General features: G+C 40.2%; 2 protein-coding genes across 2 annotated transcripts in view; one reads left to right on the top strand and one right to left on the bottom strand.

The window, feature by feature from the left end:
- The window catches only part of Dhx15 (DEAH-box helicase 15), an 87,772-nt gene extending 85,766 nt beyond the window's left edge, over positions 1-2,006 (bottom strand). Inside the window, exon 1 of the mRNA XM_075672493.1 lies at positions 1,844-2,006. Within this exon, the coding sequence (XP_075528608.1) occupies positions 1,844-1,896 (53 nt within the window). The 5' untranslated portion in view covers positions 1,897-2,006. The remainder of the gene's footprint in view (positions 1-1,843) is intronic.
- Positions 2,007-2,248: 242 nt separating this feature from the next.
- On the top strand, positions 2,249-18,021 carry LOC142560400 (transmembrane protein 127-like). Its single transcript, XM_075672480.1, has 4 exons — positions 2,249-2,510; positions 6,560-6,921; positions 9,593-9,763; positions 12,802-18,021. The coding sequence occupies exons 2-4, from the start codon at positions 6,636-6,638 to the stop codon at positions 13,155-13,157; spliced, it is 813 nt and encodes a 270-aa protein (XP_075528595.1). The 5' UTR covers positions 2,249-2,510; positions 6,560-6,635; the 3' UTR covers positions 13,158-18,021.
- Positions 18,022-18,610: the final 589 nt, after the last annotated feature.

Below are 18,610 nucleotides of genomic sequence, written 5' to 3'. Positions count from 1 at the left end.
CTGCCATCATTTGCCGCTCTTAAATCATCCCTTGGAGCCTATTCTTTCACAAAACTTTATTTGTGAATTTGCAATGAATTGTGCAATATGGTGAACGCAGAGAACATTTGTTGGTATGATGTATTACACGTAATGTTATCAGCATTAATCTTCCTTCTACTGCTGTCATTTTCACATTATTCATGTGGAGGGTCTCAGTACAATGATTATGGGTTGTTCTGTGTAATATGCTGGTTGCATTATATTCTTACTGAAACCAATAAAATGAGACTTCATCCTTTGATTGAGAGAATGCAATTAATTATACATCTAAATTAAGTGCAACAGCTTTTCTTATATTTAGCTACTTATGGGGTTACGAGCCTCTTATTTGTCTAGAGGCCTGTTGAACCCGTGTGAACTCTACCTGATCTTTTCCAGCTTGTTAAAAGCATTACGATACTACAAAGACAGTCATAGAGACAGCTGACCTGCTGCGCACCAAGCAACATTGAATCTGTCTGAAGCAGTATGCTATAATTCAGAAATGTTTGTTGTACAGTAGCAGCAATGCAGAGGGCAAATAACTGTGGTAGCATTCAACATACAAAGCTCAGTTTCCATTCTCTAGCATGACAAAAAGTACCCATGTGACAGATTACATGAGTAGCCCGAACACAAAGGACAGTGTGCAATATCAAAAGGGTTAATTTAAGCATAAACAGAGCATGAACGTAGTCTACATGGCATCGAGTGCGCTACTTTATCTATTAGTACTGTCAATATTTTTAGAAAATTGCAGATTTGACAGGTTTTAAAAATAACCTCGCAAATTTGTGATTAACGTAGTCCACAGGACGACGCTGTGCTCTTATTCTTACAAGCCCACAACTGATGAATGATCAATTATACACCACATACCAAAATGAAGCACAGCTGTGAACGAATGAATAAGTCGACTACCTCAATTTATTATCAGCCGTCATGCAGGCTACATCAGTATCAAAACGCCGTGTATCAGTATGCAGAAGTTTCGGTTCAGGCAACCCCCAAGTGGTGGATATTATTCCAAATCCCTACACTGCAGCGCAACTCGTAGCCCATATTCGAGATGTAAAACTCCATTGTTCAATACGAACGCAGCACATGGAAAAGAGGTGAAATTACCTCTCCTGAAAGGTGTCTATCACTGAACAGATGCATAAATTATGCGGCAATAGTGAAATATGAACTGTCTTATAAACCATGCTACGCAACAAAAAAGACCGGCATCAGAAACTCGCTTGCGATTCTTATAACAGTTGAGATTGATTGACCCAAAAGACATGTTCATATAACTCCGCCAGTAGAGACAATGCTGGCAATTACTATATTCCACTATTAAAGAAAAAGCGCAAGTTTTTACTGAAACACTGCTGTCTTTCCGACCGGCATCCCCTCCGCGCTGCAGCAGTCTTGCACAGCCAAGTGTGTTGCAAAACACAGGACACGTTCACTGTTTTACGACCACTTGAAGTGCAAGACAAATTTAGACTAAGATCAAAATTTAAGCTCTCGTACCACGTGCGAGAGGACAAACGCACTTGCACAGGAAACACAGACACGAAAGCGCGTCGCAAGAGCAGCGTGCATATTTAGTGACAAGACAAAGAGAATAGACAAGTGAAACAAACTGGCTGCATTATACCCTTGGCTAGTATCAATACGACATTAGTGATCGCTGACCGGAATATTTCCTGACATAGAAGCAGAGATTATAGTTTCAACATACGAAGCAGTAAATAGGCCTAATAAACAACGAACGATATTCGCTTTAACATGCTACCAATCAAGCAAAGAAAGGAGCCAGAAGACTCGCACAAACCTTTTCTTGGTTACCGGGGAATCGCCTACATCTATTCTGTGTCTTTTAGACATTTTAATGTACGAGAACGGCCCCACAATCGGCCCTCTCAGGTACTAACGAGCGTAATATGGCGCTTCGGCCTCAACACAAAAAGGTGCAGGCGGCATCCATGGCGGCGTTGCGTGGTGTCGATCGCGGTGGCTCGCCAGTCACGGAGGAAGGAAATATCCTTCCTCCATGCTCGTAGTCAAGACCAAAAAATACAGCTGAACAATAAAAACCAACATACATTCAAACTTATGCTATGACGACTACTGCATTTCAACAGATTTCAGCGTGCAAAAATGTAGCAATATTTTTAGCTTTTTGAGAATAAAATGAAATAAATTTTGGCTGCAAGTCAACGTCTTGCCAACGCTAGCACGAAGCGCTAGCTTGTTGATCTATGTGCTACTTATTGGCTGTAGTTTGATGTACTGCAGTACTTGGTTAATATTTTGCAGATCATGCCAGTTTTTATTTGAAGACGCTTTTACATAAATTGTCTTCATGATGTTCAATTAGCCTGCGACAACTGCATCTTCCATGTTGCAGCTGGGTGCAGAATAGTCTTCAAAGCCATTGCTACGAACCCCGAAGTTCATCTGCACGCATCGCCGCTTCGAGCTTAGGACTGCAAGAAAATGTAGGCATATTGTGTTTATTATAGTTCCATGCTGTTGTTTAGACACGCAGGAGTTAACCGCAACATCATGCTGGTATTTTTCTTTCGTATGAGCTATGCGCCAAGGTCATATGTATGCCTGTATTTTGCGATATGTGGTATCAATGGAGGCGTCTGTGAAGTCATCCGCCGATTGAGGCGAGCCTGTTGGCTTGTGTGCTTAATACCGGTGTCACGCTGCCACTTTCGATCGCGATCGAGTTCGACCTGGATCGAAATTTTCGAGAGCGATTGGTTCCTTTCCGCAGATTGAGCAACGAAGCCAATCACTGCCAGAAATCAAGTGTGCCGTGCGACATCCGTATACAGTAAATTGCGTGTTTATTCTGACAGCCTTGAAAATTAATTCGGGTTTACCGACGGCACGTGAGAGGGCTAACCTTGCACGGTGATAGCATTTTGCAGTGTAGTCTATATAAGCACATTTGTCACTCGCACCTTCTTGGTTTCAGAAATTGGCAAGCGCTGGCATTTGCACAATTTAGACATCCGCAATCAAGAAAGCGAGTTTTATGTGCCAAGCAGACTTGCGTTGCCGTTTAGCTTCGTAGCCTGCTATCGTTGCTGTTGCGTCAGTCAATTAATTTTCTTCAATGCAAATGGCAACAGCGGCAGGAGGGCTCCTCAGACGGGCGACGACGCCAACCCTCGCGGCATGCTGAGCTCGCTGTTTTAGACGCAGCGGTCGTAGACTAGAGCAGTTCTTCGTTTCTGTTGGTCGAATCTGAGTAATACTGGTACCATGTGCACTGCTATACAAATTGGACCGCAAAAAACAATTCCCGCGCGACACAATGAAATGGAAAGTAAAGTTTGTCAGGATACGTAGCTCGCAACACACTGCTCTATGCAAGCTGTAATGGCTTCTGCTTTTCCATAATTTTTATCAAAGGAACAAAAATAATGTAGCTTCAGTCATGCTGAATGATGACCTGACTATTTCCTTAATTTATTCATGTAACACTTAAATAGACTGAAAGCCAAGCCTCACACTTTTTTGCAGAGAACTAATTTATAGATGCCTTTGCATTGTTCATATCTGACTCTGCTTCCTCCGTGCTCACATTCAGGCAGTCAGTGTTTCGTATATCATTATGAAAGGTTTGATTGCACATGCGGCTTGTGCAAGTCACCTGCATCAGACGTTTTATAATGCGAAGGTTTTATTGCACATTGTTAATATGTGACATGTTTGTTCAGGAATCAGATGAAAGTAGATGCTTTAATCACCTGTTGAGCTGTTAAAATATTGAATTGGTACACATGCTTTAGGAACGAATGTGGTAATAAATTTACATTTGACATTGAGTGCATTGTGCAACTAGCATAACATTCCTCTTTATTTTCTGCATGTCACCCTTAAGAGCTGTTAGCTGGTGTTATACTGGTTGCGTTAAGCGATATCTTGAAAGTGAAATCAATGTCATGGTTTATACTACAGTGTAAATGTCGGAAGGCTGACCAGTTTTGATCTTCGAATGTAATGTTTACCATGAAGTGAATAATTAAAAGTTAAATAGGGGAATTCATTGTTGTTGTAGTGAAGTTTAAGACAACTTGCACACATTGTCTTTGGGGGGTATGGCTAAAGGCACAAGTGTCTGAAAGGCCATGCCCCTCTATTTTGTTTCTAAAATCTGTCTGTTCAAGTAACTCAGCCAAAGAATGAGAATGGAGCTATAGTCGGACACAACTTAAGTCTGCAGTGAAGCTTTGCTCACGCCCTCATAACTGCCAGCCACTGTTCCTCTGTGAGGCTGCAAATAGTTCGTACTTCAAACTTTACCCGTTACCTAAATAAGGCAGTAACCACAAAAATAAAATTGTAAGCGCATAATTTTATACGTTTTCACTTGTCTATTATAGTGGAACGGTGAAAGTCTAATTCTTTATTGAACTGAAATAAAATGTTTGCTTCGCCGCAACTATTTACTGTCAAGTTTCACTTCAATTGGCATTGAAGTTTCATGAGTAAAACGGACTCAGCAATGAATTGAACTGTGCTGTGGACTTTTGAAGAGTGAAATGCTCAGACTCCATACACATTGTCCATGTCTGTTGACCACCTCATTGCTTCCGCCGATGAAAAGACTCTTCACGAACAGCAGATGCTCTGGAAGTATCAAGTACGACACCATTTTGAAAGCGTTGCATTACGACAACTTGGTTTGCTTCTGTGACTGGCTAGTGGAGTAACACAACCCTGATGTTCATGTGCATTGGTTGCCAACTGCTGTTTTTTGTTTAGTTGTATCCTACTATAGCTACCTCAAGTGATTGTATAACAAAATAATTGAGTGATGGAAGTGCTGTGCCTATTGCGCCAAACTGTGCTGTGAAGGAAATGCTGCTACAATGCTGCGCCAGGTTGTTTATTGCAGGTATTGCACCATGCCTGCACCGACACACACCTGCTCCGAATAACCAAGCAGAGGGAAAGAAAAACCTTTTGCAGTGACAATCGATTTCACTGCTTTCTACAACAGCAGTGGTACGAAGAAAAAGCGTAATTTTCCTCTATGCTGTGCTTCATTAAAATAGCCTCTACTTAAGATAATACAATGGTCATGGCCACAGGGACACTTCACATTCACCTATCCCTCTTCCTTCACACAGCCTGATGTGCGTTGCATGTTGTCGCGAAGTGCATTACGCACACAGTTTTCATAGTTTGCAGCTTTGTGCCTACGCCATTCTGTCTAGTAAACACACAAGCATATATTAGGCGAGTTTGCAGTAGTTCCTGGTAGATTGCCTGTGTACCATGCATGGGCTTTAATTAAAACACGTGAGTTTATCTGGGTGCATTATTATTAATGCACAAGGATATGGCGCTTGTGCCGTGTTATTAATGAATTAGGTGGCTATACATATTCCACTTGTTGACATATGTTTAAGATATGAAATGCTTTAACAAATAAAACATTTGGCAGATAAAATAGATAATGAAGCCAGCAACGGCATGGGGGTAATTAACTATTTATTGAAATGCAGAATTAACTGTAAATTCAGGGTTAAATATCTTCTAATACACTAACAAAAAGAATGGAGCAGCAAGTTGAAGAAAAAAACTTTCATCTCAATATAATACATAGCAAATGCAAATTTTTAGAACTAATTCATACAGCATCTTTTTTCGTTAACTGCATGCAGAGCTTCCACTTTGCACCAGAGCAGTAAGTTGCTGCTCCAAAAGTGTATATTTCTGCTCTGAACTGCGATTTTTCTTGTTCCTAAAGCTGCTCTAAAAGGCCAAGTGCTGTTTCCATCACTGGGAACTGTTGTGTGAAAGTGTAAAAAAAAAAAAAAAAACAGCATATGACTGAAGAAGGAAAGGCAAATTAAATGAACTAAAATGTGTGTATGATGAAACTTCAGGAGAAATCTTTCATGGAGAACCGAGTGAACATGATAAAACACATTGAATGGTTCTTATGCTTTCTAGTGAATTTGGCCAATGAACAAAAATGCTTGAGAACCAGAGATCCACTATGTTTTTCTTGTACCTTATACACAGTCATCGCTCACTGTGTGCTCTACTTGTACCAGAACCTGCCTCCTTTTGTTAGCAGTAATTAGTTTATTTTACTTTACTAAGCCCTCTTCGCAAGCAGTTTTCTGCGCCTCATGTTGTAGCATGCTGATTTGCTGCTGCTTGCACTTGCTTTGTTTTACATGCATGTCATAATTAAGGTTTCATTCCCTGTAGCAGCGTTTTCCCCAGTACTGGCAGTGGTTTAGCACTGGCAGTGGTTTAACCATTGGTTCTTCTTACATTGAAGAGCAAGCACATTGATTTTAAATTTGTTCTTAGATGTATAAAGCTGCCCTTTTCAAGTTCTTTAAGTGGACCTTGTGAAACTTACTTTCTGGCCCTGCATAAAACTAAGTGTAGTTCATGCATTAATTGCTAGTGTTCCAACTACATGTGAATGATTTGCTGTATACAGTGGAGCGTGTTGTGCATGCCCAGAAATGGTAATTTATTCATATGCACACCTTATGTGCAGGAACAGCTAGTGGTGACTACAGCGTGTGGATGGTGTCTTAGGCGTAACGCAGCTGACGGTGCAGACTGTGTGCACCATGCCTTTGGAGCGAGCAGCAGTACGACATCATCGGCCCCATCACTGGCGCCTCAAGGAGCGCGAGCGGAACTTATTGGCAGCTGTTCTCAGCATTGTTGTCATTGCTACACTTTCCACAGCTTTAGTGCACCCACGTTGGTTTTATCTGCAGGGTGGTGGCTGTGGCCATAAGTATCTTGGGGTGCAGAATTTCTTTTATGTTGGCTACTTTGAGGAATTCCCCCGGCACTTTGTCAACGGACCATCACGATTGCCTTCCTATGTCTATTATGGGTGGAATGAAGGTAAGTCGAGTGCTTTCTGTCCTGCTGGTTTTGTTTTTGGCAACCTACAGGCAAGCACACACACTGGAAGCAGGCAGGATTAGGAGGGATGTGTTCACATCTAAAACTTTAAGCTGATCGTGGCATTGACAAAGAACTATAAAAAGAAAGAGAAACTGAAGTGTGTCTTATTTAGCACCTTAAAGGGACTGTAAACCCAACATGCGCTTCATGTTTTCCATGCAACCAGGTAGCTTAGTCTCTTGAAGCCCTGTTCCGGCTTGTTTGATGCGAACAGGGTTTGATTATTATGGAGAAAATTCATTTAAAGCAATGAATTATTGAAGGTCTGTGCAGGGGCTGCGAAATAACACAAGCAGCACAGCTGCTGGTGCAGTGCATTAAAAAATAAAGAACTGGTGTCTGTGGGAAAAGCTATCTGTATTCACGTGCCTTCCACCCTATAATGACTTAACTAGGGCAGTGTTACAGAAAACTGCGGCACTTCAATTTGGGTGATCTCAGTGGAGCAAAAGAAAGCTGTACAATTAGCGAGCTCAATGTTTTGATTGCTCTCATTTTGTACTGTCAATTCTGGATGCTAAATAAGATGGCAGCTCATAAGTAACGACTTCTCAGTGATCTCTCAGAGCAGTTTCTATCTCCCTCTTTGTCACTAACGCTGTTTTTGATGATTGTTCTTGTCACTTGCACTGGATTTTGTCGTTCAAAATTGAGTTTCAGCCAATCGACTTGCATACCAGCATTGCCTCATTACCATTAGTATGCCATAACATGGGCTGACCAAACTAAGCGAACAGTATGGTCTGTTATATCTGAAAGTATATTGTAAGCTGATCCGTTGTAATGGGTGCGGACTGTACTTGCACTCTGTACTGAAGGCAAGCTAGAACAGGAAGTTACTTGGTGCCATATATGCACTTTGCCAGTGATACACAGCCTTTCCACTCTAACATTTCTTCAGCTACTTAGGTGTCTGTAATACTAGGCACTTGTTCTTCCCTTCCTTGACACAATTTTGTTATAGATGTGTTATGTGCGGACATGTGCTGGAAATGCATGTGCAAGTTACAAAATGTGACGACAGAGTGGTGCTTGGGCCACTCGTCCATTTTTCCGATATCATAGAAATGACATCCCGCGACGCGTCACAATTCATATGGCGCGATCAAAGTCCTTTTTCAAGTAGTTTGCCAACTTGCACTGCTTGATCAGGTTTCTTACTGGCAGCATACACCGCATAAAGAGTTTGCAGTGGTGCTGCAGTACAATAATGTGCACTTATCACAGAAAACAGGCTGTGCATCCTGATAAGAGAGTCAATGTTTCTACACTGAGGGATGGCACACATTGTTTTTTGTTGTTGTTGTTGTTGTTTTTAACTTTCCATGTTTTTTCAAAAATGCACTGTTGCAGGGTCGTGCTGTCAGTTGTTTCTACAAACACTGTATTTGGTCACTGCTTGCCACGCATTTGAGCCTGGCACAAGGGCTCCCATGGATGCAGATGCGAAGCAGACTGATGCTGGCATCTGGTTTCAGTTGAACAAGCTGCTTGCTGCCAAGCATTTTAATATAATATTATATAATATAAACTTTTAATATTTATCATCCGGTAAATATTTGTAACATAGCTACATTGCGTTGCTGCTGTCTTCAGTCTGCATCTGAAATTAACTCTGACGTAATTCCTGGAATCAATGTAGACAATTGATTATCTTGTTCATGTTTTTAGCAGTGGCTTAGCAGCTATGGTGCCGCAGTGCTAAGCACGAGGTTGCGGGATCAAACTATGGCCACCTCGGCCGCATTTCGATGAGGATGAAATGCAAAAACACCAATGTCCCGGCACATTAATGATCCCCTGGTGGTCAGAATTGACCCGGAGTCCCCCACTGCAGCATTCTTCATAACCAAATTGTGTTTTCTTTTTCTTTTCCTTTTTTTTTTTTCACGGAAATCCTCAGAATTCAAGTGGCTCTGTCTGCAATTATGAAATTGTGTAACCACTCCAACATTATGGAATTTTTTCACCAGGTTTCTCACCATCTGTATGTTACTAGCTGCATCACTTTTCAAATTGATTGAAATTCCAGTTGTTCTGGAGAGACTTTGTGTATATCCTTTAAATTGTTTTTCCCTCGGAACAACATGAACCAAACACCTCAACCTTTGTACATAGCTGGTGGGGATCTTCAGTTTTTCTTTTCTCAAAAAGTTGCAGTTCCCCTACAAAATTTTTTGGAGAGCATGAGGCAAGAGAGTTGTCATAGGATGTAGCGGTCATACTAACAGTCATTGAAAACCAGCTGACAATAACTGTCTACTCTTAAGTAGTGTAAAACAGGCAAGTGTGGTATGGCCTGGTGCCAGAAAATACACTACTGAAACACCACTTGTATTAATGCTGTGTGTGGTACTTTGATATTAGATCACATTGGGATACACTAAAAGTTTGGGGAGGTGTTTTCACCATGAGATATGATATGTGTTAAAGTAAAATATCCCAGAGGTATGCAAAAAAAATGGATAATTGTTTAAGACCACACTGTATATCCACGCACTATAATTTGTTAGAGGAGTACAGCAGGCCATTTGTAAAATTTTGTAGTGCTTGGAGAAATAAGACCTGGTCACCTGTTCTTTAACTTCCATTCCACATTCTCTTGCAGTGATGAAGGACTGTGTCACGCCAACTATCGTCAGCCTCCAAAGAGTGCTCATAGTTTTGTGTTTTCTGGCTATCGTGAGCAGTTTGCTGCAGTTTTTTATGGATGCCCTTGGTGTCACATACAAGTGGTTGAGAGCCGTTCGAAGAAATGCTTTCTGCAGCATCGTGACAGGTATGTCGGTATGTTATAGCATATGACCAAACTGCTGATATTTCTTTGTAGTGGCACATAGTGAAGTCTTGTACTGACTTCCTAGAAATTCAGAGGCTTGGGCGAGTTTGTGTGGCTTCATGATGTAGCTGCACAGTATGAAAAAATGTGGACACAGATGAAAGAAAGACAAAACGAGTACTGACTTCAAACTGAAATTAATTACACACAAGAATAGAAAAGGAAAACAAGAGCTAACAAAATGTATGCGCATGCACTTGCGTTAAGGCACTGGATATGTTTCAGCAGATTTACTTCACTCTTGAAGAGAGTTGGCAGCGGTTGGCTAATGCAGATGTCACCATTTATCTGGATTAGAAAAGCTTCCACTGTCTCTCATGTTAGTTTATAGCGTACTTATAGGCAACCAAGGAGTTGGCTTTTATTACTCGATGTGAGAGATTGGTTGAGGATTTCAAGGAGTTGCTGACCTGTTACCTTCATTCAAGTTACATTCATCGGGAAGCCATCGTCTTGACTCGATGTTTGAAGGTCTGCATCAGGTCTTGAGGGGCACCTATTTTTGGCAACATTTTCTTGGGTGGTGTCAACTGGGCCTTGAAAAAGCACCTCTGTGACCTGACTACCTAGCTCTTGTTAAATTCACCTCTGTGGATGACTGCCTAGTTCTTATTAACTTCGACAACTTTGACCACAATGCTGTGAATGTTCTCAAGCTGTTTAGGGAGCAATGACTAGGCCTGAACTTCTCTTTTGAGACCCCCAAATAAATTTTATCCAGTACCTTGATCTTTAGATTGTGTTCAGCGACACTTACATCTGCTGGATCTATTTGCCCCGGGCCATGAAATCCCTCTTAAATTTCAGCGCTGACCACTTGAAACTCATGAAAGACAGCATTGCTTTCTCATGTATTTGCTCGGCTGTGAATAAATTCTTTGAACACCAAATGCCACACGGTGTCCATGCCCAGGTTGGTAAACTGCGCAAGGCAGGCCACCCTGTTCCTGTAATTTCTTCAATTGTTGAGAAGGCTGTCAAGGCAGTAGGCGAAAAGGTGCCAAAGGAAAAGACTTGTCAAAAAAAGGCTGTTTGTGGTAATTCCATATGTTCATGAGGTATCACTCTATTTGAAAAATGTGGCCACCCAATACAATGTGAATGATTTCTGACCCAAAAATAAGCTGAGTGCTATATGTCCAACTTCAGACCATAAGATTTATGGCCACTTAGTGCAATATGGAAACAGAAAGGGGGAGGGGAAAACAGGAGTGCTAAATTTCAGCTGTTTTTTACTGTTTCCATTTTGCGCTAAGTGGCCATATATCTCTTGGTCTGAAATTGTTCAATATGAACCGACTAGCCTAGCAGCACGTACTACTATATGTCCAGCCTTGCAAAGGCGGCTGAGCAGTAAGGAGCAACCGAAACACACTCAGTGCATCACTAAACATGTAATACAATTTGTTCTCTGCAGATGTGGAGTAGTATATGACATCCTTTTTGTCTGCGGAAGGCGTGCAAACGGGCCAGGGCATAAACATTCAGCCCAAAGAGCACCACAGCTCACTCAAGGGAACTGCCTGTTCTCACCTTGAGTTACACTGCCGTGAATGCGGGTGTGAACCAGTTTTATCAGACACCTCAGTTGTCTATAAGCACACTGATAAACTAACAAGAGAGATGGTATAGAAGCTTTCCTAATTCAGAGTAATAATGACACATGAGTTAGCCAAATGTTGCTGCTCATCAATCAATTGAATCAATCAATTTCAATCAATTTTATTATTATTAGACATTATTATAATTACAAAGAAAATGTAATACAGAAAGGGGTCCCAAAGTAAACACTGTCAGGGGCACCTCCTGTTATAACATGTATAAAAATATAGAATATACGATTAGCAAAGGTAAGAACAGCATGAAAATACAGTCAACATATTAGAAGTAATTAATGAAACATCTGGTAGTTGAAAATTAGACAGAAATGAGCAAGAATAATTCTATATACAAATACACATGAAAGTATGAACATTACAGTAATTGAATAGGAGTATAATAATTGTGCAACAGTGTGCAATCCAACAATGCAACAAAACTAATTTACAAACGGCTAATAATCTATGAACATAAAACGAGAAAAACAATAAAACATGGCTACACAGTAATGAATGTATACACACAACACACATGCATACATACACACACACACACGCATACATACATACATACATACATACACACACACACACAAACTCTATTTAATAGTGATGTTAATCTGCTGAAAAAAAATTGTCTTACCCCCCACATCTGCACATGTGCGCACACGTGTTCTCTTCTTGTGTGCAATAAATTTCAGTTTGAAGTTGGTGCTTGTGCTGTCTTTTTTCCTCCTGCGTCCATATTCTTTTGAAATGTGCAGCTTCTTTTTCCATTTCATTATTAGATACAGTTTCGTGGCTTATTCCCTATAGATCTAAGGGGCTCTGGAGAATTTGTGTCCTTTTCCTGCATTTCAAAACAGCATAATATGATTTCTATTGTGCAAGCATCCAGGCTATCATATTGATTGGATATGATAGCCTCCATTGGCAGGCTTGTTTGAACCAGAGATCAGAGCACAATTATTGATTGATCAGTAAAAAAAAAAAGCTAAACAGCAATATGGCAAGCTCATGTGTGGTAGTAAGTATTGCATGTGCTGCACTTGGGCACATCAAGTACATTTGCAACAGTGAAAGCAGAGGAAAAAGAGGAGAGCTCGGAATAGCTGTGTTAGCAAGGGGCGTTGCTGAGCTCTTTAACAGCATAGGAAAATGCAGTTTGCTGAAGCATGTGGCTTCCTATCCGGTAACCGCAATTTTCAAGCAATGTTTTGTAACCTGTGTTAGTTTGCTGTGCACAGCTGTTTCATGCATCTGATGGGCAGTTTTTCTGAACTAGTTAACATATAGATTTGAAGTTTAGTGGGTGTCGTGACAAGGGGTATATGCACCATTTCATTTTGGAACATCTGATTTTTATTTTTTACCGTGCAGTGGGCCTCTGTCTTGGAATTGTTGGCACATGCTACTACATCTCAACATTGATGGAGGTGCAGCAAGAAATGACTAAACCAAGCCGGAGTTCACGTGTGGAGGTCAGCTTCAGTGTTAGTTACCATCTTGTAGCAGCAGCTGGAGCTGCAGCCGTTTTGGCGGCTGGTGCGAACCTGTTGGCTCGTCCTGTGCCAGTGACACGGCTGGGTGATTCAGCAATTGACAGCCTGCTCCTGGATGATGACTTCTCACGGGAGACCTTTGTAGTAGGCATCTCACATTCAGAAATGTGGCCTTATAGACAGGACTTGACTCATTTACACAACTTGCCTCCATTGCCACCCTACTCACCATGAGGCAAGCAACTAGGGCATCTGCTCTTCACCAAATGAAACACTCCAGTCTGGTCACGAGGAGACAAATATTTGTTTTGGAAGCTGGTTCCCAGTGTAAATGTGTGCCTGTGACAGCTACAATTGACATTCTCCACTATTGAATCTGTGCAACACCTCGTGTCTGCAGCTAAATGCAAGGCGCCCATTGTTTTGCAGCCATTTTAAAAATGTGAAAGGACATCTTGAGAACTGGTGGGTGGTTAATGTTTTCATTTTAATACTTTAATCGCAGTCTTCGATGTTATTTTGATCTGTGCTGCTGTTAGTATGTTGCTTCAATAGGGAGTGCACAAATTATGTGCAAGGTTGTGACACAAACCTGTGTTGCTTCTTGCAAAGTTTATTATGCACATCTGCTGTACTTTGAGCAGTGCCTGTTGCTACTAGGTTAAATAGTACTTTAGATGCTAAGCAATTTAATATATACATAACATTGGAATATTAATGCAATACTATGCATGATACCATTTGTATCAATTTGTGTTGAATGTACATGCTATTGCTTCAGAATGTTCACGAGAAAGAAGAAAAAAAAGGCCACGCAACCCTTCGTTATCGTGGGAAATAGTAGCTGATAAAGATGTAAATAATACTGCACACTATACAGGATGTAGAAAAAGTTCCTTCATACAAATAAACATCCATAAAAGCGAGTAAGAGACATTGTAGCAAGATCACTTGTGTTGACATGCTTACTTAACTTGCCTAGTTTTTCACACAGCCTACGTTTTACACAAATACGAGCTTTGGGTGACTTGGGGGAAGCATCAGTGGCAGCAAGGATGTAGCCTTCACTTAACTCACTCAAAAAGGCTTTCACCTAATTAATGTCAAAAAGATCTATGGGCAGTAGAGCAGGCATTGCTTTTTAGGACAGGCCACAAAGAAAAGTTAAGTGGATTTAAAGGCGAGCTGTTTGGAGGCTATCTTGCAGCTGAGATGAAATTCAGAAAGTTGTTAGCACTGCTACATTGCACTTGCACCACCCCTTTTGGTTTGCGAGCAGGCACTGCATCCTGCTCATGCTTGCACAAATAGTTCTTTAAGTAATGTTCAGAGCAATGTGACACCTCCTTCAAGAAACCTTCCCAGATATTTTTGGCTATTGAAGTTCACTTTCTGTTAGAGAAAAACTAGAGGCCTCTTTCCATCACTGGTTGAAGGTGAGCATCTCTGCAAATTATTGTTTCCATGTTGGTGGTTTCCTTGAGGCTAACTGCCTATGTTTTATCATTTTGGAGTTTTACAAACCACTAAATTTTGAAGTGAGATTTGCTAAGTAAGGAGAATTCTGCAGTGGCATGCTTTGCTACTGAAGTGCTTGAGCAGATCCTTGCACAGTCTGGCTCCCGTCTTTGTCATGTGCTAAGTGACACCATGATCCTTCGTAAGCTTTTAAGTGGACCTGCCCCCCCCCCTTTTTAATTCTTTTTTTTAACAATTATTCTGACTGACAGTCAGAAGTTCCTTTTTCTTTGGCCATTTGATGCATGAATCTTCTTAAGTTGCAATAATTTTTTTTCCTGGGGCATTGCTTAGTCCTCTAGAACAGTTTCTGTCATCTGTAGATGCAATCAATTTAAACGTTCTCACACAATTGTTGGAGGATCTTTGTGAAACTTGAAGCATTTGAGAAATTTCAAAGTGTAGAGCTTCACCATTGGAGCAAAGGAGGCAAACCAGAATGTGTAGTTAAGAACAAAACAGTAAATATAATGAAAGTGGATCATGGATTTTAGTGGAAATAACTTCGTAAACGCATGACTACATTTCTGCAACATATATTAATTTGAAAAGTGATATCCTAGTTTAGTACCTTGTCAAACTATATTAGTAAATTGCAATTCTGCCATATGGCAACATAATCCATATAATGTTAAATATACAGGTTATGGGAGTACATGATAATATGGTTAAATAGCAAATATGTCACTAATCCCAAAACCAGTTCATTCATCTCAAACATGAAGTGAAAACAAAACTGGCAGCAACAGTACCTTCATATTCTTGGAACTCCCTGCAATGTCACAGCTTTTGGTATTGGCCAGCTTAGGTTATAAAACTGTTGGCTGTGATATATGAATTGCGTCATGTGGGACAACTTAAAATGATTCTACCTGGCAACTTTTGTCATGTCTGCACAACAAAAAAAGCAAAAGTAAGCACAGCGTAGAAAATTTTGATAGTGCTACAGAAGGTTGTGAAAGTTTCATGTTTAATCAGCGTTGTAGTGGAGAAATTTCACGTGTGGCAAACCTCGTGTTCCATGAAGAACGGGCTCTTACATCCTGTTTGTCATGAAGGGCTAGATGAAGTGCCAGCAAGCATTCCGAATGAGAACTTCATAGGTGTCAGCATTAACAAATTTCATTGTTACAAGCAGTGGAACGCTACACAGAAAGACGGCAGTAAGTAGCAACCTTTGGAAAAGTCTGTAGAACTCTAGAAATTGTTAAATTTTGGCTGGCATGGCAGCTGTGTTACTCCAACCATGGTTCATACTCGGGATTCTGAAATGTGGCTCTCAGTCACAACTTTCATTGCTGATGTTTTTTTATGCCAAGTTAATGCTGGGATATTTCTGAAAAATCAGTATACCATTATTCTGGTTTAATGTTCGGTTTGAGTGCCTTGTTAAAAACAGTTGTATGTACAAACAGCTGTTGTCCAATTGACAGTGCATAGCCTTCCACAATGATGACACATTTCTGGCATGTGTGTGATACAGTGGAATTTTTTTTTTCTAGCTGTGTTGTGCTGCCTGAAATTATGAGGTATTACACGGGGCCTACTTGGGTATTGTCGTCAGCACTTGTGGCATGTTACACTTCTTGCCATAGCAATACCTAAGAATATTCTGATCCATTGTGGATGCACTAGCAAGTGTTGTGATCAAATGTGCATGGAGACATTATGCTCGTTTTCACCACAAAGGAACCAGTGGTTTGCCCAAAGGAATGTTTCAGGAATTTTCATGTAACTATGCAAGAGTATGTGTATCATAGTTTTATCTATTTCTGTTAATTAGAGTGGAGTTTTTGTGAGATACTATTGTTTGTTTCCAGCTTCAACAAATATCTGCAACTACAGTGTTCTTGAAATGGCTGTATGATCAAGACATATTTAAATAGTGTAATACATTTAAAGAAGAAACTATCCTTAGGATTGATATATGTGTAACACCACTAGTCTGAGCACTAAGTTTGTTGTGAACAAGATAATTGATTATGATGGTCTTTTTCTTTCTGTTGATCTAAGAAGTAAACAGTTGTGTAGACTGACAGCTGTCAATTTCTGATTAGCTTACATGTTTGCATTGTTACTAGTTTTTAATTGACTAGAAAGCTCAAAAACATCTTTTTTTCTTTATTTGTACTTGTTGCTAACTGCTTTTTAAAAATCCAGTAATTGCACAACTTTGCTAGCTGCCCTAACTTGGCTATGCAGTGCACACAACGTACACATGCAGGATGCCCCAGCTAACTTTAGCCAATGATTTAAAAATATGCCAGTGCACTATAGGGGGATGCAACCTAAAAGCACATTGATAGGCACTCTATAGACTAAATCATACTGTTTTTTTTTATATTCTTTTGTATAATTGGCCTAGATAGTAAATTCTGCAAGTCTTATATTTATGGAGAAACTTGGAGTGGAGATAACTAGGATGCTCTACAACTGTCTACTTTTAGGTTTTTCCCTAAATTTCAGACTTTCAAGGTTTATAAAACAATTGTGACTTGGTATGCCATTAGACAGAGTTTGAAAAATAGATTACTTGCATGCAGAGTGTTCAGAAACATGCTTTTAGTTGTGTTCAGCTGTAGTGCACAGGCATATCTTTTAAAACCTTGGCCAATGTTAGCTGGGACACTGTACTTTTGTAATGAATTTTTTTCAAAGATACATGGCCAATAAATAAACATTAAAATTACTAACAAGCAATTTAAATTCAGTGTTATTTTTTTCTCCAAATTGTTTAGTCCAGACCTTGCTTATCAGTTGTCACTAAATATCTGTGGCAGAGATGATCACCTACCCAGCTACAAAGCCACATTCTGCGTTGTCCTTATTTTCATTGCTCAAAGGTGCAGCTGTTGTCTTTGTAGTGGCTGCATATTGTTTGCATACTACACATTCTTGAGTACATACTGTACAGCTTCATGTACAGTATACGTCTTTGTCAGGATAGTCAGATAGCAGTTTCATTTTTCTGATCTGGCACGTGCCATTTTGCTTGTTTAACAAACAAGTCTGTCAATTAACTAGAAGCCGAATGACATAGATAAACTGCATTTAATTGTAAAAGCAGAAAGAAACAGCAGACATACTGGCTGCTTGAGACAGAAAATAAAAAAAATATTTGCTGTGTATGTAGTTTGCATTGTTGTGTTTACCCTAAATTGTCTTTCCCAGATTTTACAAGACTACTTGGTTTTGTAAGATCTGTCAAGAGCTGCCAATATTATCCTATGCTGCTTTGGACAATGTTGCTTCAGTGGGTAACAATAATGGAACACAGAGTAACATAATTTTCGTTTTGAAGTGTAACAAATCTGGTGCATGGTTTACTAACTGGTTGCATCCAACATTTCAGAGTGAGGTATAATATCACAGTAAGTGAAGTCACTGACATATTTGTTGACTATCAAAAATGCATCAAAGCGTTATATAGTCACTGTTTGGTATAGAATGATGTAAACTTAGTGAAGTTAGCTGCCCTGCATGAATGTAATTTTTTTGTAAACATTGTTCTGTGAACATGTCAAAATATGCTAGCAAAATAATCTGTTTAATAAATAAGATGGGCACTTGCTTAGTTGAACACATGATTTTATTTTGGAAATTATGGTGGCAATTAACTGCTGTGTTGAAGAGAAGTGATAAGGGTAGTGGTGGGTTCGTATTCTGTAACAGTTCACTTTGGAACCGGTTCGGTCTGGCTATTACATCTGGCTTACGTCACTCGGAGAAAGGATGAAATGTCGCAGCGCGAGGGAGACCAATGAACGAGCGGCGTTCTGCCGCAAGGTCACGTTATTTTTGTTTGTAATGTGAGGACGATATAGTAATTGAAGCATGTTGCTAGTTTGTTAAAAAATATATATATTGGTTTGTACACACTTAGACATCTAATTTTCAGTAATAACAGTGAGCTTCCGACGCGGACAACTGGTGGTTTAATTTTATCTGCGCTTTTTTTTTTTTTTTTTTCTTGTCGTCGCTAGGTGGTGCGCCATACGTTAAGCAATCAAAGCGGTTCTCTGCGTGTAGGCTGCGGCTTTAATCGGATTTGGTTTAGCCGTGACTGAGTTTCTTAAGGCGAACGATAGCGATGAGAGTCCCGTACAGACATCCCACAACTTCGAGAATATTGCCGCGGCCGAGGAAGCGTTTTGACTGCGGCTTTCAGC

The sequence above is a fragment of the Dermacentor variabilis genome, chromosome 1 (assembly GCF_050947875.1).
Source record: "Dermacentor variabilis isolate Ectoservices chromosome 1, ASM5094787v1, whole genome shotgun sequence".
NCBI classification, from domain to species: Eukaryota; Metazoa; Arthropoda; class Arachnida; order Ixodida; family Ixodidae; genus Dermacentor; species Dermacentor variabilis.
This window is presented reverse-complemented; position numbering and strand designations above follow the sequence as displayed.

Bases quoted from the DNA above. Each gene is read 5' to 3' on its own strand.
- LOC142560400 (XM_075672480.1), top strand. From the start codon at position 6,636: ATGCCTTTGGAGCGAGCAGCAGTACGACATCATCGGCCCCATCACTGG. The intron at 6,922-9,592 runs GTAAGTCGAGTG...ATTCTCTTGCAG, and splicing joins CTATTATGGGTGGAATGAAG to TGATGAAGGACTGTGTCACG. The intron at 9,764-12,801 runs GTATGTCGGTAT...TTTACCGTGCAG, and splicing joins TTTCTGCAGCATCGTGACAG to TGGGCCTCTGTCTTGGAATT.